Below are 23,756 nucleotides of genomic sequence, written 5' to 3' on the forward strand. Positions count from 1 at the left end.
TCTGCATGTCCACAGAAAAAACCAAACCTGTGCACCTCCCACACCCCTCCTGACTCCTGCTAGACCCTGACGCGATGCTCTTCTCCCAGTGCGAGTGCTGGTTATTAACACACATGCCGAAAAAAAACACCCGCTGCCAACGCGCCGCTCATGCGTTGCAAAACTGGCATTAACAGTCTTTTATGTGGAGATGTCGGCACGCAGTCGACAAAACTAAAGTTTAAATAATATGATAGTGATCTTTACTAAGCATGCCTCCTGATAGATTTTTTTTTTTTTATGAAGGAAGTGATGACGAGTCAGAGAGGTAAAACTTGATAAAGCCAATTCTCTGCCACGTGTCAAGTCTAAAAAAAAAAAACTGACAATTTTATAAAACATCATTCAGTAGAATTGTCTATATAGAATTTCATTCAAATGAAATTAATATTCATGCAAAAGATTTCTTAAATGATTATTTTCGGATTACATTTAGGATTATTTAGAATAATAATTGTATATTAACAATAATACTTTTGTTTATTTAAAAGAAATATTTTTGTGCACACACACATACACACACACACACACACACACACACACACACACATATATATATATTTCTATACTTTTTTTTTGAGGGGGGGGGGGGGGGCATGCCTCAGTAGAGCTTTATGTCTAGCAATGACCCTGGCAGAGACCAGCTTGTGAAGTGCTGTGCAGGTAAAAAAAAAAAGCTTGTTTATTCAGCTTTCAGATTAATTGAGACAATTTACCCTTGTGACTGGTTTTGTGGTACAGGGTCACCATTAAAAAAGTCTACTAAATGTATTGTCGGTAAAAGTTTTGTGCTCTGAAAAAGTGGCAAGTTCTTAAGCAAAAGTGAAAAATGAATTAAACACTTTTATCCTTTTCAGCGTTTTTCCCCCATTCCTGTCAAAATGAAATATGGCACTGAGGTCTGAAAAGTCAGTTGAATTTAAGCATAATTAATTTTAATTTGCAGTAAAATTAACGGAATATTAGTCCAACATCTAACAGTTAATCAGCTGGCTCAACATTAATGTCTTAAAGGGGCTATATATAATCTTTTATTAAATTATGACTTTTTATATTGCTAGAGTTTGATTGTTGTAACAAATCTTCCCTGGTTTTCCTAGCATGTTAGCAAAACCTGTAGACTTGTATTTAAAGGACTTTAAAGACAATCCAAAGAATGAAAGACTGTGGCTTCCCAGCAGGCACACAGCATCATAAGATGCTAATATTAGGTTAGATTTAGGTTTCGATTCAATTCAATGTCTAGCCAGTGTCTAAGGACAACAATATTTTGATGTCCAATAACGACGTCAAATGACATTGATATTTGGTTGATTTTAGGTTTTGTTGGAAAGTGACCAAAATCCAATGTCGAGTCAACATCTTAAACCAACGTCACGTTGACATCAAATACTGACGTTTATTTGTCAGGTATGGCAACCAAAATCCAACGTCTGATAGACATCATAGTGGTAACATCCACACAATGTTAAGCTGTATCATCATTAGATGTGGATATTTGGTTGCTTTGGAAAGTGAGCAAAATCCGATATTTGTCCGACATTGGACACTGACGTCGGTCTGACATCAACCCAATTTTCATTTCCACTCAAAATGCAACATCCCACTATGTTGGGGTACAATCTCTGATGTCAAGTTGATGTCCTGTGCATGCTGGGTTGTCAAAAAAATTCTTCAATTCTATAATACATTAAATAAGTTCTTATAATGTCAAAAGGGCTGTTCTGTACTGTACATTTCTGTGTCATGCAAAGAAAGGAATAAATACAAAGTAAACTGTAAAATATGTTCTTTTACAGTTTATGATTCTGCCTTAAATTTTTAAGTTGAATCAAATTAACAATAACTTACATGAATTAAACTGATTATAGTCAGAATTATTAGCCCCCTGAATTATTATCCCCATATTTCTTTTTCCTCCAATTTCTGTTTAATGGAGAGAAGATTTTTTTTCAACACATTTCTAAACATAATAGTTTTATTAACTCATTTCTAATAACTGATTTATTTTATCTTTGCCATGATGACAGTAAATAATATTTGACTAGATATTTTTCAAGACACTTCTATACAGCTTAAAGTGACATTTAAAGGCTTAACTCGGTTATTTTGGTTAACTAGGCAGGTTAGGGTAATTAGGCAAGTTTTTGTATAACTATGGTTTGTTCTGTAGACTATCCAAATATATATATATAGCTTAAAGGGGCTAATAATATTGACCTTAAAATTGTTTTTAAAAAATTAAAAACTGCTTTTATTCTAGCCGAAATAAAACAAATAAGACTTTCTCCAGAAGAAAAAAATATTAATAGACATACTGTGAAAATGTTCTCGATCTGTAGAAATCAAAGGGGGTCCAACTTGTTCAGGGACTTGAACTATATATATATATATATATATATATATATATATATATATATATATATATATATATATATATATATATGTACTGTATATATACACACACACACACACATATATATATATATATATATATATATATATATATATATATATATATATATATATATATATATATATATAAATATATATATATATATATATATATATATATATATATATATATATATATACATATATATGTACTGTATATATACACACACACATATATATATATACATATATATATATATATATATATATATATATATATATATATATATATATATATATATATATATATATATATATGTGTGTGTAAATACATTTATTTTGGATGCAGTTAATCGCGGTTAACTGTTTGACAGCACTAGTTGCAACCTAATTAACTTATTAAAACAAAAACATACTTTCATGGACTTTTTAATCAATTAATTTTTACAGTGTACAGTCTCTCTTAATCATATTCATTTAATATGTTCATTCATTCATTCATTTTCTTTTCGGCTTAGTCCCTTTATTAATCCGGGGTCGCCACAGCGGAATGAACCTCCAACTTATCCAGCACGTTATTGTGCTGCGGATGCCCTTCCAGCCACAACCCATCTCTGGGAAGCATCCATACACTCACTCACACTCATACACTACAGACAATTTAACCTTCCCAATTCACCTGTGCTGCATGTCTTTGGACTGTGGGGGGAACCGGAGCACCCGAAGGAAACCCACGTGAACGCAGGGAGAACATGCAAACACAGAAACGCCAACTGACCCAGCCGAGGCTCGAACTAGCGACCTTCTTGCTGTGATGCGACAGCACTACCTACTGCACCATTGCGTCGCCTCATTTAATATGTCCTGAAATATATTTTATAATTAAACTGTAAGTTTAACTCATTTCTGTTATAAAATTTGTCTTTTTCCATCTACAGGATGAGAAGAATCAAGTTCTTACGACCAACATTTGGCTACAGCTGGTAAGAGTCACTCATTGATCACAGTATGACAGGGCTCATCAGTAATCCAGTACAACGGACATGTTCATTTAGCGAAGACCTCTCTGTGGCTCTGTTATTAATAGCTGAAGGTTAATGACTGTGAAGGTAATGTGTCGTCTGTACTTCCATGACTCATAAAAATATATAATAATTGCCTCTTACAACATTCAGTTTCAGCTGAAATGAAAAACTGCACTGCAAAAATGCTTTTCTTACTTTTTTATAATATCCACTATAGAGTTTTCCAAATATCTATACATTTTTGAATCAAGAAGCATAGGTCAAAAATATGATTTTGTCAGTGAAGGAACGCTGGACAACAAAATTGAAGATCCAAATGCAGTTTTTATTCAACAGAGGATAGTCAGATAAAAAGGTCAATAACAGAAGCAAACGGGTACATACGGGTGAAGTAAAAGAGTGGTCAGGTCACAGGTCCAGGCGGCAAACTACGTAAACAAAAGTAACAAAGCAAGAGGTCAAATTTGGCAAGGCAAGGAGAATGTGTCGTAATGTCCACTAACACTAAAACAAGAATCAGCACTGATGTTTGTGTATGTGTCTGTGCTGTTTTTAAAGTCCATGTAATCAGTTCATTGTGATCCTCCGGCTGTGTGTGTAATCAATGTGTAACAGGAACAGTTGTGTGTGAGGTGCATGCTGGGAGTTGCAGTTCATAAATGTGGTGTGTGTAGTTTTCCAGCAATCTACAGTAGCTAGATCGCTGGTCACTAACAGATTTCAGTTCAAGAAATCAAGAGTTTTTTCTTAAAACAAGCAAAATAATCTGCCGTTAGGGTAAACTAAATAATCTAGTTTTTGCTTTAAAATAAGATTATTCTGCTTACCCCATTGGTCGATTATTTTTCTTGTTTCAAGGAAAAACTGCTTAATTTAGATGTATTATTTCTGAAAACAAGACAATATTTGTATGCTTCTTCATTTAAGAATGTGAAGATATTTGGACTACAAACAAGACAAAAACTATAAGAAAGAAAAACATATTTATTTGCAGTGTGTTATTGCATTACATGCAGCTAATGTTTATGGAGCAAGTTATCAATTAATGAAGACTTACTTACTGAAGACAAAGTGCTGAGGTTTATCAAAGTGCCATTAATTAAATCAGTATATTGTCAATACATTATTAATGATACAAAAGAAAAAAACTGATAATAAGCTTCCAGTGCTTTTTTGTGTTATTGTATAGATTTATTTCTATTTATATAATTTCCCATACACATACAGTTGAAGTCAAAATGATTAGCCCTCCTGTGAAATATGTATTATTTTTCTAATATTTCCTAAATTATGTGTAACAGAGCAAGCAAATGTTCACAGTATTTCCTATAATATTTTTTTTCTTCTGGAGAAAGTCTTATTTGTTTTATTTCGGCTAGAATAAAAGCAGTTTTTAATTTTTTAAGTAACATTTTAAGGTCAATATTATTAGCCCCCTTAAGTAATATTTTTTTTGATTGTCTGCAGAACAACCATCATTATTTTATAACTTGCCTAATTGCCAAAACTTGCCTAAGCCTTTAAATGTCACTTTATTCTTAATACTAATATCTTGAAAAATATCTAGTAAAATATTATACACATGTCATCATGGGAAAAAAAATGAGTTATTAAAACTATTCTGTTTATAAATATGTTAAGAAAAATCTTTTTTTCTGTTAAAGAGAAATTGGAAAATATAAATATAAAAGAATAAAAATTTATCAGGAGGGCTAATAATACTAATAAAACTGTGTAAATCATTTCCAACTAAAAGTATGGTAGGACTTTATTTTACAGTACTGTACTGTTTGTGCACTTTCAGTGTACCCATAGAAAACAAAATAATAAAAAACAAATCTCTCAGATCTCCGACAACACCGCTGACTCTAAACAGGAAGCAGACTGTTTATCACTTTTTACGTTCCCCCGACACATTTCCATTGTGGTTGGCACTATTTGCAGTGTGTTTCTGTTTTCTATTTGCATGTGAGAATTTGTGTGTGCGTATATTTGTTAAATTGATGATTTCCTATAATACTGTTTCTTCTGGAGAAAGTCTTATTTGTTTGGAAGGCTAATAATTTTGTCTTTAACTGTTTATATACAGTATTTTAAGCATAAATATCCATGTTTCTGCTGGCTGTCTGTTTTTCTCTTTATTTAAGTACTGGTATGACTACTATCTTCAATGGAACGCCTCGGAATATCCTGGAGTAACCAATGTAAGGTTTCCTGACAGTCAGATCTGGAAGCCTGACATCTTACTTTATAACAGGTTTGTTCATTACACAGGGGGTTTGGCATATCATTAGCTTTTCAGGTAAAGGGTTACATAAAGAAAACGAAACATAGCTTTCGAAAGTTTAAATGATTTCTTGAAGAGTAGTCAATTGCCTGTAAAGAAGTGCTGGTGAGAGAGAATGGACACTGAGTTTGCATTACGCCATGCAAAACAAAGCTTTAGCCTCATTTGTCCCTGTCTACTGGAAATGCAGAATTAGACTCTGTAAATGCAAAGTATGCCACTATCTGTAGGTCAAATAAATCAGGTCAGTGAATCACTAATTGGAAACATTTATTAAAAAAACACATATTTGGTCTAACAGCTTGTAACATCCTGATCTTCTCCAGAGACTGTATTTCTTTATTATTTCTTGATTATTTATTATTAATAAAAATTATATTTAAGAATGCACATTTACATAATTGAAACATTTAGTGGAATATGGCATACAGAAGTTGGAGCTGACATTTCCCTGAAACCCTGCGCTCACAGTGGGGCTATTAGTCATGCAAAATAATTCAGCGCTGATGAAAAGCATTTACTTTGTATTGGATTAATCAGAAGCATATCTAAGTGTTCCTCTGAGATGTTCATAAATCATGTGTTCTTTTTGGTAGAAATGAGTCATGCTTTTTCTTTTCCCACAGTGCTGATGAAAGGTTTGATGCCACATTTCATACTAATGTGCTGGTGAACTCTTCTGGTGCCTGCCAATACTTACCGCCAGGTACTTTTCTTATGAGATTAAAGGTGCCAAGTCATTTTTACCACTTTGTATATAGGGAAAAACTAAACAAAACAAAACATACTGAAAATACGGTGTTACTTTTCTGGAAATTAGACAAACAATGAAACACCACACAGTAGGTACTTTACAGAGAGCAATTCTCCCTATATGCAGTGTATATACACTGTGAAGGGCCCCCGGAACAGCAGGGGGCTTCATTATTATTAAAAGCATACAAGTGAGGGAAATACTGTAAGTATTGAACATGTCACTATTTTTCTCATACAACATATTTCTAATGGTGCCATTGACTTGAAATTTTCACTGAATGTTGGTAACAGCCAAACAAATCCATATATGCAAAGAAAACTTATTAGTTTACGGATTAAGTTATGTGTAATAAAATGAAACAACACAGGGAAAAAGTATTGAACACACAAAGAAAGGGAGGTGTAGAAAGGCATGGAAAGTTCAGACAGCAGCTGAAATCTCTCAGTAGTTCTTCAGCAACTTTCTGCCCTTCATCATTGTAAATGATTATGACACAGCAAATTTACCAGTGTTAATTTACCTGTGTTACAACAAAGTGTTAAAATAAAGTATTGCGTCAACGCTATACAGATTGCATTTTACACCGGAAGCGTCAGTTTTGATTAAGAGTTGGTGTCATTTTATATTGTTGTAAAGGCAACTCTTTAAGCGTTAACCAGGCCACACCTCCATTAATGTGCAGACGTCCTTTTGATTCAAGCAGACCACATACAGACGCCATTTCAAGTCCTGCACTTGAAAGAAATATCTTAGTTTAATAATTTTTTACATAATGATCAGTATATCAAGCATTACACAGCCAAATAATTCAGGCGTGAGTCCATACCAGCCACTTAAGAATCATGTAAAGCCACTTTAACACTGCTTTAGTCCAACATCTACATTAGCAGGATGATGAAGATCAGTCCAGGGTGGACATTTCAGCAAAAAATGATCCAAAAAACAGCCAACAAAAATCTCAAATGTTTCAGAGAAAGAAAATCAAGCTGTAGAATGGCCCAGCCAATCACCTGAGCTGAATCCAATACAATCCAATAGAAAATACAAATTAAAGATCAGATTTGATAGACGAGACCCACAGAACCATCAAGATTTTTACACTGTTTAAGTCTGTGAAAAACTTACACCTGAGCAATTCATGTGACTTCATTCTCAATATAAGTGGTGTCTTTAATCACCAAAAATACCTTTCAGTAGTTCAGTACTTTCTCCTTGAGTCAATGCATTGTTATTACGCAGAACTCATTTTTCAGATTTGTTTAGCTTTGTTTTATTTTTATATTTGTATTGTTTGGGTTTTTACCCAAATCTGGTCCAATTCCATGTCAACAGCTCCTTTACAAATATTATTCCAAGGAAAAAACATGACATTTTCAATACTTATTTTCCCCGCTGTATGTGTGTATGTATAACTATAATCTGTATAACTACACCGGCATGACACAGGTAGTGCGAGAAGGTGGTGAATTATGAGGACATTGCTGATGTCCTCATTTCTCAAAAAGCTTTTAAATCATACACGTCAAGTAAAAACATGCACAGTTTCCTATGAGGGTTAGGTTTAGAGGTAGGGTGATAGAACATACAGTTTGTACAGTACAAAAGCAATGAAAACCTATGAAATGTCCCCACAATTCACAAAACCAAACCTGCGCATATGTGTGTGGAGATACACTCCACCCAAAATTATATTTCTGTATTAGTGATGCATAATAACAATAAAGCTTTGTCACAATGCTGCATCATAAACCACTTTTATTACTAGAGAGCACATGAACGTACATTTATGCATAAATCTTTTTTATTAGATTTTTTATTTTATTCTATTTCAGCAATGCCTTAGATCCGTTCATAGATTCCTCAAAAAACATTTCAGCCAGCAAGTATTTGTTTTTAGTTTGAACAATATTATAATCAGTGGTCGAATTGTAAAATAATTTCAAGGGGAATGGTCCGGGGGAGAGGGTGGAGAGGGAATTGGGTGGTGTCCTGTAGCTACACGCACACAATGATAACAAAATAGGTCTAAATACAGTACATGTTTAATTTGAGAAAATCCTTTTTTTCAATAACCGCCAATCTTAAACATGTTTTAGAAATTCCTGGAATTAAAAGGCACAATTATATAATTGACAATTGAAGTCTTTGACTAGCAGCAACTGTTTGATTCAATATAAATTCACCTTTTTATTTACAACACTTAGTTTACCTTATGTGGCCGAACTACATGAGCTTTTTTATATATAAACTGAAATAATATCAGGAAGAATATCTTACAATCAGATAAAATTAACAAATCTCTTCTTCACACAGCAAAGATGGCAAATAAAAAAGCATTTAGATAAATGTACTGTTTATTTATAAAATGACTGTTTAACAAGGCGAAGAAGGTGCATGAATGCAATGAAATTAATAATAAAAATGTCATGAGATTTGAAACTAAAACCCCCAGTAGGTGGAGGCAAGTCTCCAGCTTTGTCAGTGAATGATTTATTTAATTGAGTTGTTCAAACAGCTGATTCATTCACAAATGTCTTTCTGAATGGATGACTGAATCGTTGTCTCATATCAAAGCTCAAGATTCATTCATAAACAAATCATGGTATGGAGATGTGCAGTAGGTGAGCTGTTTGGAAGCATTTTCGAGTAAACAAAGCAACATTTGGACAACAGTGATTCTAAAAATGCATCACATCATTTGTGTTCTGATTTTAGGGATACTTATAATTTATAATATTATAATAATTATAAAAACATTTTAGAAACAAGGAACCTAGAATCTGCTGTAACTTCGAAATTAATGGTAAAACTTGGGTCGCTAAAGTAAATGTTAGCAAGCTCTGTTAACTGTGATTTACAGTAACTATATTACAGCTTAAGCTAGACTTGCCTCAAGCCACCAAAACTGTTCTGAAATGCAGTTATACACAACAGGTGCAGCATACATGTATAATATTAAAGAACTAAATATCATACCTTCTGTTTTGTATCATACCTTAAACTCAAAAAGTTGCGTCTGAACTGCTCTCTTGGTTGTCTTAGCTTGCCTGGTTTGTACTCAACACGTTCGCTAGTAGACATTTTGAAAATCGTGCGAAATGACAGTGAACTGTATTGCGCTTGTGCGTGATGCCTTATTACAATACTGAGTTCTGATTGGTCAATCGTTGTTGTTTATAAGTCATAAATTACCATAAATAGAAAATTGATTGAATTTTCATGATACGTTACATTGCACACACTGTTGTTAATCTAAAGGGGATGGTAAGGGATCCCCTGGTTTTACAAAGGGAATGCTTTTTGTCATTTTTTTCCATAAGGAGGATGCCATCAACCCCCCCCCCCTCCCCTCAATTCGAACATTGATTATAATACTCTAAGTCATATTTTACCACTATTAAAGGGGTCGTTCACCCAAAACTAAATATTCTGTTATCAGTTACTCACCTTTCACTTGTTTCAACCCTGTTAGAGTTTCCTTCTTCTGTTGACACAAAAGAAGATATCAGCCATCCCAAGTTCCATGAATCTAAACAGTTCTTTATGGAACCACCGATGCCAATAAGGAACCTTTAGTTTTAAGAGCGCACTTTATGCAGCCTGTTCAATTCTAAAGATTCGTCTCATTGATAAACTATTTGTTGTGAATGGAGATTTGCTTGTGCTGTATTTACGTTCACCCTCCGGCTTCTTGCTGTGAAAGCTGAACCAGGGCTCTAGCCCGAGATAAACATTTGATTCACGAGTAGATGTGGTCCTGGCAGTGAGTTTGCACTAAATTCTCTTTGCAGTGACATTGAAGAGATTGCCTTCCCTTGAACCTTCATAAAGCTTTGTCAAAAGCCTAGTTATGTTTTATGGCAAAAGCAAGCAATGAACCACGGACGGAAGATGATGTACTGAACAATCTGTCGGTTCCAGCTAAATTACATACATATGTCTTCACGGGACCCTTCAATTTATGTTTCGGCATTTTATGTCATCTCATTTAATAGTTCCGCAGATGTTCATTTTCATCACTAGGGGTTGTTTTTATAATAAAAGCCAAAATAATAGTAATGATAATTCTAATGATAAATAATCCTATCATATAACTATAATGGCTTAAAGTGTAAAATTATGAAACATAGGCTTATTCTGAAAACATACCTCCATATACATTTCAGGAGATTGCGAATTACTGTACGTAGCCAGAGGTACATTTGGCTGCCTTTCGTCTTTAAAGCGAATGCTACGGGGAGGTATGACGCTGTTCCTTTTCTCGCTTACCAGTTGACCGCTTACCTCTGTGTGGACGGCTTTTCTGCTGTTACCAGTTTATCCAGTGGCTCGCTACATACGTTGCAGATTTGAGATGCAGAGTAGAGTTGACCGAGATGAAGGGGTTTTAGTCTGTCTGGAGTCAATCTAGGGCCATAAATACTTGCAAAAAAAAGAAATTGAAGTATTGAAGTATTGAGCAAAATAAATAAATAAAAGCAACCAACAAAAACATTTTTTAGAAATAAAAATTTATTTTGCTAACAGAAATAAAGAACTGCAAAGGGAAAAATAGTTTTGAGAAATAAAATAAAATTTGCAAACAAAAAAATAACTGCAAATAAAAATCAAGAAGTGCAAAAAAATGTATTAAAATATTTGCAATAAAAAAAAACTATATATATTTGCAAACAATATTTATAGCATTGCCTTTCCAGTCAATTGTAATGCTCATTTTGAGCTTTTTAGTCAACCGTAAGTTTGCGATGCTGTTTTCACTTTGCACTTCCTGTTTCTGCATGCTTCACCTTGTGGCCCTGAATTGACAAGAGGGCGGAGTAAAGGGAACCTGGCCGTTTACGGCTGGCCCGGACCTACTAGGCTGTAAGACCACCTCAGTGATACTGTGTCTTCAGCTGATGAATGGAGGAAAGCCCGGGCCAACCATAAACACCCAAGTTCCCTTGACTCCACAGAAACGTGAAGTGCAAAGTGCAAACAGTATCGCAAACTCACAGTTGACTAAAAAGCAAATCAAAATGAGCATCGCAATCTACTGGACGGGTTTTGTACAGGCAATGCTATTAAAAAATGTTTTGCAAATATATACAGTTGAAGTCAGAATTATTAGCCCCTCTGTTTATTTCTTTCCCCACGTTCTGGTTAACAGAGAGAAGATTTTTTCAACACATTTCTAAACATAATACTTTGCCATGATGACAGTACATAATATTTTACTAGATGTTTTTCAAGACACTTCTATACAGCTTAAAGTGACATTTGAAGGCTTAACTAGGTTAATTAGGTTAACTAGGCAGGATAGGGTAATTAGGCAAGTTATTGTTTAAATAAAAAAAATCAAAGGGTGGCTAATAATTCTGACTTCCACTGTAAATATAGTTTTGTTTAGTTTTTTAATTGCAAATGTTTTTTTTTCTCTCAAAAATGAATTTTCACTCTGCAATTTTTTTTTACTTTTTTTTTTTTTTTGATCAATATTTTTTTTTTGTTTGCAAAACTTTCTTTTAAGTATATATAGCCCTGGATTGACTTCATAAGTTTGGCGAAGAATGGTTCCAGAAAGCAGATAAGACAAAAACAAAAGCCAAAAAATCAGTCAATATGTTTTTTTTTTTTTTTAAACTATCAATTGGGTTTAGGGAAGGAGGAAAGTGGACCAGTCGATCAATCAGTCGGTCAGTCGATAGCAGCCTCTAGTGGATTTATGCAAGAAGAGCAGGTGTGAATGGCACTTGCGAGAGGAATTTGAGATTTTTAGAAAACGTACACAGCGGATTTGTGAAAACAAAATCTGCAAAAAAAAATAGCTCTTGGGACGCATTTGGTGCTCTCCAGAAATGTATATAGGGGTATATAATAATGAGCCTGGGTTGAAATTATTAGCCCTCTTGTCTTTTTTTTTCTTTTTCAAATATTTCCCTTTTCACCCTAAAAAAAGGGTGAAATTACCTAATTGCCTAATTACCCTAGCTAAGCATTTAAATGACACTTTAAGCTGAATGCTAGTATCGTGAGAAATATCTAGTAAAATATTCTGATAAAAGAAATCCTTTATTAGAAATTAGTTATTAAAACCAATACGGTATGTTTAGAGAATGTATGGAAAAAATATTTTTTTCCGTTAAACAGAAATTGGGAAATAAATAAACAGGGAGGCTAATAATTCTGACTTCAACTGTATATGTGCAGCTGGAAGATTTATTGTATAACCCTCCATTGCAGTCATAACACATTTCTGTTCATAGGGATCTTCAAAAGCACCTGCTACATCGACGTTCGCTGGTTCCCCTTTGATCTTCAGAGGTGTGATCTGAAATTTGGCTCCTGGACGTATGGAGGATGGTCTCTGGACCTGCAGATGATTGATGCCGACATCACAGGATACATCGCTAATGGAGAGTGGGACCTCGTGGGTAGGGTGACTGACTTCATTAAATACCAATGCTAGAACAGAATATAATGAAAGACCACTTAAAGAGAGTGCACATTCATGACTTTCAATATAGATAACGTCAGATTGTATCACTTTCAATTTGAATTGATTTTGTTTCAATCATAGTTTGAAAAATGGTTTTAAGTACACTTAATGTTTTTTATAAAAACAGATTTTTTAAAAGTGCATGTAAAGTACTGAAACAGTCATTTTAACTGTAAGTTTTCTGTAGTAGATTTTATTTAAAATTGGGAAAACTGCAGCTTCAAATCTGCAATGAAATATATATATTGCAGAGGTTCCAGGTCGAAGGAATGAGAGATTCTACGACTGCTGCAAGGAGCCATACCCAGATGTGACTTTCACGGTGGTGATGCGGAGACGAACACTGTACTACGGTCTTAATCTACTTATTCCCTGTGTTCTCATCTCTACTCTGGCCCTGCTGGTCTTCCTGCTGCCTGCTGACTCAGGAGAGAAGATCTCACTTGGTGAGCTACACACTGAAGGCCTTTGCAATCATTTTAAGATGCTAATATATGAAGAGTTCAGATGCAAAACCCTCTAAATCCATCAGACTTCTTTTTTTGAAAATGAGCATTTTCTATCAGGCTCCTCTGATTAGGTTCAGAAGTTTCATTTTAGAGGTAATGAAAAGGTTATTAGCTAGTAAATAAAATAACTTTTTTTTTTCAAAAATGTCACTTTTGACAATTCTTTGGTTTTTAAGAAGGTAAATTTTCTTTTGCGTCAAAACCAGCTAAATCCACTTGTGCTTTTTTTGCAAAAACCTCTAAATCCACCTATTGGGACAAGACAGTGTAATTAGTTGAAAATCACTAAACATGCTATTAGAAATTATTTTACCAAACATAAAAACACATAAACCACCTAAAATTTAAAATATATAAATCTTTCAAGTAAGTGGTAATACATCTCGCTGTGGTAACCCCTGATAAACCAGGGAAAAAGCAGAAGGAAAAGAAATGAATGAAATCTGTCAAGTAAGTGCATAAATCAATAACATTAAAACTGACATTAATTAAATCTTAACAATCTGTTGTGATTTCTGATATTTGGGATATAGATCTAATGTAAGTAGAGCAATGTAAACATTGCAAACATTGTAGACTAAGCTTGGTAGATTCAAATAATGTAGTAGCATCAATGCGCAAAAAAATGTTATGAATGAATATTACACTTCCGACTGTACAGTGTGTTTTCTTTTTCTCATACTGCACACAGATTTTTGAGGTAAGGGATGTTTTCATTTGCCATTTACTGACAGTCGGACATCCAGTTCATCAAACTTCATCTTTTAAAATTGAAGTCGAAAGCAGAGTAAAACACTATCCTCATAAAAGCTGGCATATCAGCCGTTACATTGAAAACATGTGATTCGATTCGCGCCTTCTGATTGGTTCCCGGGATATAGTGGCTTTTGCTGCCAAAGGCAAGTGGCATTTAGAGGTTTTTGCCAACAAACTGTTATTTCTGAATGTGCTGATGCTGGGATTTAGACAATTTAAAGCAAAATGATTTGTTAAACATGTACTATGTGCCTAAAGCATTCACTCAATGTCATTATCTTTTTTATTATTTTTGGCGGAAGTGTTGTTTAGCGGCTTTTGCATCTGAACTCTTCATATATATATATATATATATATATATATATATATATATATATATATATATATATATATATATATATATATATATACACACACACGATTGTACACCTGTCTAACTGCTCATTAATGCAAATTTCTAATCAGCCAATCACTTGGCAGCAACTCAATGCATTTAGGCATGTAGACATGGTCATGGTCACACATATGTGTGTATGTGTGTGTGTGTGTGTGTGTGTGTGTGTGTGTGTGTGTGTGTGTGTGTGTGTGTGTGTGTGTGTTTTCAGACAATAAGTATGCATCAGAACTTATAATCAAAAAGCAACACTAAAGTACTACACAAGTGTATGTACAGCATATGCATAGATGCATAGTATTTATTACAAAGTGACATTTTAGTCATTTTTGAAGATCTTTGTAAATTTGGAACAGTATTGTCTTTATATGATTTTATTTTCTGTTTCTATACATTATAATTATGTGACATTTAAAATGTCATGTTTTCCTTAATGTGCTTGCCTACAGCTTCTGAACTGGAAAATCAATTTTCATTGAATCCACTCCTTAACAGCAAGAAATTATACACTTCACCTTTAAAAGGGTTTATTAGGGGAGCTAAGCATAACTGGCTTTACGGATGCACTGTAATAACCAGAAGTACATAAATGTCACATTTGCCATTTAAAAAAAAATCATCATGTTTTTATTTCTCGCATCGACTCAACCCCCACATAAACATTTCACTGTTTTTTTTTTTTTTTTTTTTTGCTGACTAAGTGAAAATCCCGCATTTAAACCTACATCATGTGAAATGCACTTTGGCACCGGCACACAATTTATGCCGCCATCCCTGTGAGCTACTGTAAGTGGCGTGTAGTGAGATTGATGGCATGCCAAAGATTGCTTTAGTGATTAATGCAGTTGGAAAGCTGTGAAGGCCAAATGCCTCTATTTCTCCAGCTCTCTGGATTTAGAGGATGCTGTAACAGGGACTGGGGGAGAGCTCTGGAAAGACTGAACCCGAAATTACCGCACAACACAATTTATTATGATTTTTTTTTTATTTTGTCATTCCTAAATGGTATTAGTGCGATGAGGCTGCCAACATTACTTTCCACAGAATGAGTTATCGGCTGGTGCCCCGTGAGTTACTCTAAATCGATTCTCTAAATACCAGCAATTAGTTGACTGTGTAAGATACAGTGCATTTAACTTTCATTTTATTTATAGGTCTGCTTCTATTCTCATCTAATTAGGGCATAAAAGAAGCTATTTAAAAGAAACCAATTCAAGATATTAGATTGATTGCATTTTTGCATTCCCTTGAATCATCCTGACATTAGCCGCTTGGTGTGAACTCTAAAGTTAGAGCAAATTAAAACTACATTTTAAGGGCAAACAAGTTGAAGGCAGGGCCGGATTAACATAAGGGCTAGTTTTAAATTGCTCTATTTAGTCCCCATTAAGGGTGAACAGATTTTTCCCAGGAAAGTTCCTTATTTCCCAGGGCAGTTCCATATTTCAGCTCTACCATGAGAGCAGTCCAGTCAAAGGTAGGCTAACCAAGTGCATCATAGAACAAAAATTAGAATTTAAACAGTATCTGTTATTATCGTGCAGTAAGAAAGCTCCGGATTGACAGAATCATGCAGAATGGATTAATAACTGAAGTTCTGTCTCAGCCGCCTCGCGTGCCCGCACAATCCATGCCCTCTCATAACTGAAGGCGCATTTCCACTACACATGACAAGCGACAGACCGGAAGTCATTCATTTCCAGTGGAGAGTAGTCGGGAGCTGCGTGGAGTTCCGATCATCTCCGTATGTGGAAAATTCTGATTTAAGCTGCAGATTCATTGGGGAATGTAGATGAAAGTGAAAAGTAGGGGTAGGTGGCGAAGTTTGTCGTGGACGAAAATGAAGGGGGGGGGGGGGGGGGGGGGGGGGTTGGTTTGGTAGGTTGGATAGTTTAGTGGTGAAAGTGAAGGGTGGGGTTGGGAGGCTGTTGGTTTGTTGGTGGGGATGCTGGATGGGGAGGGCCCTTAATAGTGACTCTGGGAGCCCTGAAACGGCGTGGGCCCTTAGAATCGTCCTGACTCCCCCAACCCCCAGCCCTGCTTAGCGGCGCCCCTGCAGACAGTTATCAAAATGTCCATTGCTGCAAAGTGTCTACCTCAATAAAATACATGGTTTAAGTATAACTGAACCAGTTTGAAAAGCAAACTTTAATTTAGAGAATTTCCCCTTTTATAAAAATAATTGTAATAATCCCGAGCAAAGAAATATTGGCGCTGGCTTTCATTAGACAGTATATCTGAGGAAAAAAACAAAAAGATGCTACCTTTCTGTAATTGATTGAATCAAGACCAAATGGGAAATTAGAAGCATGGATTTTAAAGATACTTTAGGGGTTTCTGCTCAGCTAAAGTTTAAAGTAAACTTTTTAAAGAAGTAAACTATTTAAGGTAGTTATTATAAAGCACTCAATTTTGAAGTATTGCAAATGTGTGTTTTTTTTCTAATTTCGGCAGCTTTTTTAATACGTTAAAAGTTAAAATGAATTCTGTATGCTTGTATGCCTACTTTAGTAAAATAGAAAACATTTATAATAATCAAATATAAATCAAGTGGAAAATTACAATATATAATAATATAAATTAGCGAATTAATAATAATAATAGCAAAAAAAGCTACTTTTGAGAAGGTGATAAAAAATGGGGCCCTTGGGTTTGCTATAGCCCCGGGGCCCAATATGTTCTTAATCTGACCCTGCTTGAGGGAGTACACTGTTGATTCCTATAATGATAAGCTGTCTTTTCCACATTCGCAGTATTGTGATGCCTCACCTGCGTTGACATAGATTCAGAAGTGTAATAATAATAAAGAAAGAAATGGCCTATAGTCCCCTTAACTGCATCCCATAAAGCTGGAGGGTTAGTTCTTTCCATGTGCATTTTTTTTTTGGCTAAAGATTGTTTGCCTTCTGTTTGGTGTATCTGCATCAGCACACTTATCTAGTCAACTGAAACCAAATGCTGGTAAAAAAAAAAATGCATTAACAGCCACAGTTTCCTCTTTATCTGCTTTCAGTTTTATAAATTCAAACATGTTTATCACTGTGGTGGAAATATATATAAAAAAAATAAATTATATATATATGCAATCAGTTACAACTGCCTCGTTAGCTAGGTGATGCAGGTGATTGGTTGCTGTCACCTTAGCAGCCAATAAGCTTGCTCCTCAATATTTAAATACGTTAACCATGTACCGCACACTTTTAAATTCTTCTTCAACCCCAGAACCACCTGTGTATAGGTCTGCTATGGGGTTTACATGCTATGTTTGCAGCAGCAGTGTGTTATATTCTCAGACAGCGTGTCTATGAATATACTGGCAGTAGCAAGTCATTACTAGCACAACACCATCAATCAAAGCAGCAGCATTGTAGCAGATACAGTACATACTGCCAAGATCAACATTGCTACTCTATATACATATTTATTACCATACTAAATCTCTCAGAGAGTTGACAGAAGTATTTTTTTGATTGTCAGGGATCACCGTCCTGCTCTCGCTGACAGTTTTCATGCTTCTGGTAGCAGAGATAATGCCGGCAACATCTGACTCTGTGCCTTTAATAGGTAAGTCCTGCTTGTAATGATTTCAGATTATTTACTCTAATACTTCAACATTTTGTTTTTGAGTAAAACTGTGTGTTTGGAAATGTTAATTAAACCAACATATGGGAGCACTTATTTTGGGGTTTGTTAATCGCTCTGTTTAAATCAATTGAGTAACATTTGGAACAATTCAAGGGTGAGTAAACGATGACAGAATTTTCATAAATTTTTTGGTAAACTATTCTTTTAATAACCTGTCTAATCCTGAATTAATTTAAACACATACAACAATTTATGGAAATAAATAAACAAGTCCCTTACAAAAACACTATGACAGGACCATATGATGGGACCAGATGGTGAAACTTGTGGGAGAACCTGACAGATGTTGAACATCAATTAAGACAGTGTTAGCATCTGTTTTCTTTAATTGTAGGGGGGAAAGCAGACCATTTTTTCCCCACTAATTTCCTTTTACAGGTTTGAAATCTATATCAGGATGATGCTCTACCAATGTGCCACACTGCTTTTGAATTATTCAAGCTGTGAAACCATGCAGTACATATGTAGTCAATGGAGAGTCTGAAAGCTGCATTTATCAGCTGATCCATCAGTTCACTCATATATATGCAAATACTCTTGAAGGGTCTTCTGATTGACATGGCTTTCAAACACTCCCGAGTGTGAGGACTTTTCTGTCCCTTCAAAATAGGTATGTACAGTGCATCCGGAAAGTATTCATAGTGCTTCACTTTTTCCACATTTTTTAATGCTACAGCCTTATTCCAAAACGGATTAAATTAATTTATTTCCTCAAAATTCTACACACAATACCCCATAATAAAAATGTGAAAAAGATTTGTTGAAATTGTTGCAAATTTATTCAAAATAAAAAACCTTAAAAATCACATGTACATAAGTATTCACAGCCTTTGCCGTGAAGCTCTAAATTAAGCTCAGGTACATTCTGTTTCCACTGATCATTCTTGAGATGTTTCAGCAGCTTATTTGGAGTTCACCTGTGGTAAATTCAGTTGATTGGACATGATGTAAAAAGGCATACACCTGTCTATTTAAGATCCCAGGGTTGACAGTGCAAGTTAAAGTTCAAACCAAGCATGAAGACAAAGGAATTATCTGTAGACGTTCGAGACAGGATTGTCTCGAGGCACAAGGCTGGAGAAGGTTACAGAAAAATTTCTGCTGCTCTGAAAGCTCCAGTGACCACATTGGATCTCCATCATCCGTAAGTGGAAGATGTTTGGAACCACCAGGACTCTTCCTAGAAAAGTGAAGCGCTATGAATACTTTCCGGATGCACTGTATGTATCGAATTGTTTATTGTATTTTTTTATTTTCAGGTTTACTTGAGCTGAAAGATGTGGGGTGAAATTAACTATCATGACCTTTTTTAATTTTTGAAATACATGGTAGTACCTATCTGCACTTATTATTGCATTGTTTGCACAGGTAATGAGTAACTAAACAAGACACAGGTGAACATAATCTCAAATGTAGGGAAGATGGGAATAATAGTACTATATCTAAAATTGCACACTGTCTAAGTAGGTATTTTAGCAATCATAGTGCTGTTACAAAAAAACAGACTGAAAAAAAGATTCATTGGATTTACTAAACATTTTTAAGGTTAGGGGTTGCAAACAATTTATATGGGCTGAGTTTAAACAAATTTAATTTAGCAATGTTCAAATTAATTTGTTTGCTTACATTCAGCCAATATAAATTGTTTGCACCCACTTAAAAAAATTAGTAAATCCAATTAATATTTTTCTCAGTCATTCGACTGGTCATTTTATTTATAACTAACATGCTCGCCATTCTACAGGGCACCTTTGTTAATATAACTGTCTCTGTCCTCTGATTAGCTCAGTATTTTGCCACCACCATGGTTATTGTTGGACTATCTGTAATAGCCACAGTCTGGGTTTTACAATACCACTACCATGATCCTGAAGGAGGAAAAATGCCAAAATGGGTGAGATGCTCATTTCTGCATTTATTTCTTACTTATTATATAAACCATTCTGGTTGAATTCATCAGTAATATATATTTTAATGTCAAAGCATTTCCATTTAACAGCTATTATTTGTGTGTTAGACACGTGTGGTGCTGTTGAACTGGTGTGCGTGGTTCCTGCGTATGAAGAGGCCTGGCGAGGACAAAGTTCGCCCAGCTTGTCACAACAAGCAGCCGCGCAGCAGCCTCTCCAGTGTGGATCTGAACATCAGCCCTGGAGTCGCACAATCCACCAATGGAAACCTGCTGTACATAGGCTTCCGCGGGATGGACACTATTCACTATGCTACATCACCCGATTCTGGGGTGATCTGCAGCCGGCTGGTTGCAACAGGAGAGGAGGATGTGCTGCTCCCTGGAGCCCAGGCATCTTCAGTTAGTAGTAGCGGCCCTGGAGAAACCGAACTGTCCAAAATCTTGGATGAGGTGCGGTACATTTCCAAACGCTTTCGAGACCAAGACGAGGAAGACACTGTGTGTAATGAATGGAAGTTTGCAGCGTCTGTGATTGACCGTCTCTGTCTTATGGCTTTTTCTCTGTTCACCATCCTCTGCACCATTGGTATCTTAATGTCTGCTCCTAACTTTGTTGAGGCCATATCAAAAGATTTCTTCACCTGAAGCCTTCACGTACCCTCATATTGTAGCTATCTTTACTTCTCAGAGTCTCCTGAAGGCACAGTATGTATGATTTTTGCATTGAAATATCCAAAAACCATTGGAACAATGTTATTTTATTGACTTGTATGCTTGCATTATACCAAAAAAAGAAGGAAGGATGTATAAAGACCACAGCCAGATCACCTGTAGCCCAGAACTGGTTGTCCAATGAAGGTAAGCAGAGCCACAGTCATATTACCCTGCAGCTAAGAAGGACTGAACCTGGTCAGTACTTGGGAGGAAGACCACCAGGGAGAAACCTGCTAGATTGATTACTAGTGAGGCCAACAGGGTGCTCTAATGTCACAGTATAATCACAGGGACAATATAAAGCCTCAATCCCACTGAGTGGTTTGGTTCAGTACAGTCAAAGTCCCTTTGAGGCAAGTCTTTTCACTCGGCGGCCATATTTGAAACGCCTATCAGGCAGAATGTTCGGATGTTCTGTTTGAATGGGGAAACATCAAATTCTCCAAAATTGCTTGCCAAGCTTAGGATTAAATTTCATGTTAGGAATCACCAATAAAGTTAAACAACAACTGTCTCTTTAGTTAATTTCTAAACGTTCAAATCACACAAAATCTGCACAAATACACGTCTGGTCTGAGCTCCTCCCTCAGATAATCCTCAGTCTATGGTGATCGCCGATTGGCTCCTGTACTAGAAGGCGGGGCCTTATTTGCCATATTGACCGTTACACTTTTTCCCATTCAAAACTATGCAAGTGACATCTCTTGGGTGGCAGGTACAGGTTACTCTGGTCAGCCTTGAATTTCCACTGCTAATAGTACCCTGACCTGGTAGGTGTGGTGTATACCAGAAAGAAGCAATCTGCGCCATTCTAGCTCGAAGAAGAAAGCCATTCAGGCCTTTTTACATATTATAAAATGTAGACCAAGAGGAAGCGGTGTCATTGCGCTTTCCACATGTTTTAGCTGCAATATGTGAACGGTCCCATAAACAACAATGAAGGACATACAGAAGATCCAGTTCTTGCTTCTTGGCATGTTGCTGTTTGTCACACGAAGAAAACAAGCTTTGTTTGAGCTCGAGTCAACCATGGTTCATTGCTGCAAATCGTCATAATAATAATAATAATAAAGATAATTCATTACCTTTATTTAGTGCTTTTGTGGACACTCAAAGCAGTTTACTCCTCATCCACCACCAGTGTGCAGCATCCACCTGAATGATTTGCATTTATTCTTTTTTATTTGATTTGTTCATTTTTAGGGCGACGCAGTGGTACAGTAGGTAGTGCTGTCGCCTCACAGCAAGAAGGTCACTGGTTCGAGCCTCGGCTGGGTCAGTTGGTGTTTGCATGCTCTCCCTGCGTTCACCTGGGTTTCCTCCGGGTGCTCCGGTTTCCCCCACAGTCCAAAGACATGCAGTAGAATTGTGGTGAATTGGGTAGGCTAAATTGTCCATAGTGTATGAGTGTGAATGAGTGTGTCTGGATGTTTCCCAGAGATGGGTTGCGGCTGGAAGGACATCCGCTGCGTAAAACGTGCTGGATAAGTTGGCGGTTCATTCTGCATTGGCGACCCCGGATTAATAAGGGACTAAGCCGAAAAGAAAATGAATGAATGAATGTTTATTTTTACAGAAAATTACAGGTTTCACATGAGTTTGACTTGTGTAATCGTTTTAAAATTACATGTGAAACTCTTGGGAAGTTGAACTTTTTTTAATCATTACTTTTTTTGCAGCAGTTTCATTCAAATGAAATATAATAATGCAAAGGTAAGTGATCAACTGTAACATTTATACAATTTTGGTTAATTAGTTTATGCATGAATTTTCAATGGCTGTGGTGGCAAGGTGACAAGAATACAACTCCCATGATTCCATGCTCCTTCACAGCCCCATCAAGCTGCGTTTTTTCCCTTAAAATTTTGAATAAGCAACTTCCAATAGCGAAATGGCAACACAATCTCACGGCAATTCGTAACTTTTTTTTTAGTGGCTAATTCGTACGAATTCGTATGATCTAATTCGTACAATTTAGTACGATTTGCTCATCCTCCAATGACGGTTGGGTTTAGGGGCGGGGTTAGGTGCCACGCCTCCTTTTTAAAATCGTACCATTTCATACGACTGAACTCGTACGAATTCGTACGAATTAGCCACTAAACTGTCAAAACGTAAAATACTTACGTTTTCTCGTGAGATCAGGCTGGAAATGTACATACTGTGCCTTTATATACATTATATTTCAGAGTAGTGCATTTTAAAAACGTATAAGAATTTTCAATCACACTTCATGGAAAAGTATACAGGCTAGAAATAACATGAGGGCAAGTAAATTGTGTATTAGTGGTTCTATAAATTCATGTATCAACAGAAGTGTGTACCAGAGATGGACTATAGCCACACTTTATAAAAGCTCTTTTGTTTGACAAGTATGTGCTTCACAAAATTAACATGCATTTCTGAATGTCTGTATTGTCGTATTTGCCTTCCACTGTGGTTGTCACTGTAGTCTGTTATGCTCTAATTACACTGCTGTACATCATCACGCACATGTCTTTAGCCCAGTATCATATTCACTGGTGAATAACTCAGTGTATGTGATCATCTGAAGATTTATGACTGATTTTCTTTCACAGTAATGTACAGTAATAAATAAACATATTTTTGTAGGAGGAAACTGCTTAGTCGGGTTAGTGAAGACTTTTTACAAGAAAAAACAAACCAACTGTCAATTAGCTATATTCAACGTCACTTATAGAAAAAACATACAAAATAACAAAATATTGACATTGGATGATGTTGGATACACATCTATACTAGAACTGCATGATATTGGAAAATCTAACATTGCAATATTTTGTTTTTCTGTGATATATATTGCGCTTCGAATACAATTTCACCAG

At 35.6% G+C, this 23,756-nt stretch overlaps 1 protein-coding gene across 1 annotated transcript in view; it reads left to right on the forward strand.

The window, feature by feature from the left end:
• The window catches only part of chrna7a (cholinergic receptor, nicotinic, alpha 7a (neuronal)), a 32,677-nt gene extending 10,279 nt beyond the window's left edge, over positions 1-22,398 (forward strand). Inside the window, exons 3-10 of the mRNA XM_056462931.1 lie at positions 3,372-3,416; positions 5,606-5,715; positions 6,372-6,451; positions 12,748-12,915; positions 13,232-13,426; positions 18,117-18,203; positions 20,069-20,178; positions 20,302-22,398. Of these exons, the coding sequence (XP_056318906.1) occupies positions 3,372-3,416; positions 5,606-5,715; positions 6,372-6,451; positions 12,748-12,915; positions 13,232-13,426; positions 18,117-18,203; positions 20,069-20,178; positions 20,302-20,841 (1,335 nt within the window). The 3' untranslated portion in view covers positions 20,842-22,398. The remainder of the gene's footprint in view (positions 1-3,371; positions 3,417-5,605; positions 5,716-6,371; positions 6,452-12,747; positions 12,916-13,231; positions 13,427-18,116; positions 18,204-20,068; positions 20,179-20,301) is intronic.
• The last annotated feature ends 1,358 nt before the right edge of the window (positions 22,399-23,756 follow it).

Source organism: Danio aesculapii, chromosome 7 (assembly GCF_903798145.1).
Source record: "Danio aesculapii chromosome 7, fDanAes4.1, whole genome shotgun sequence".
Taxonomy (NCBI): Eukaryota; Metazoa; Chordata; class Actinopteri; order Cypriniformes; family Danionidae; genus Danio; species Danio aesculapii.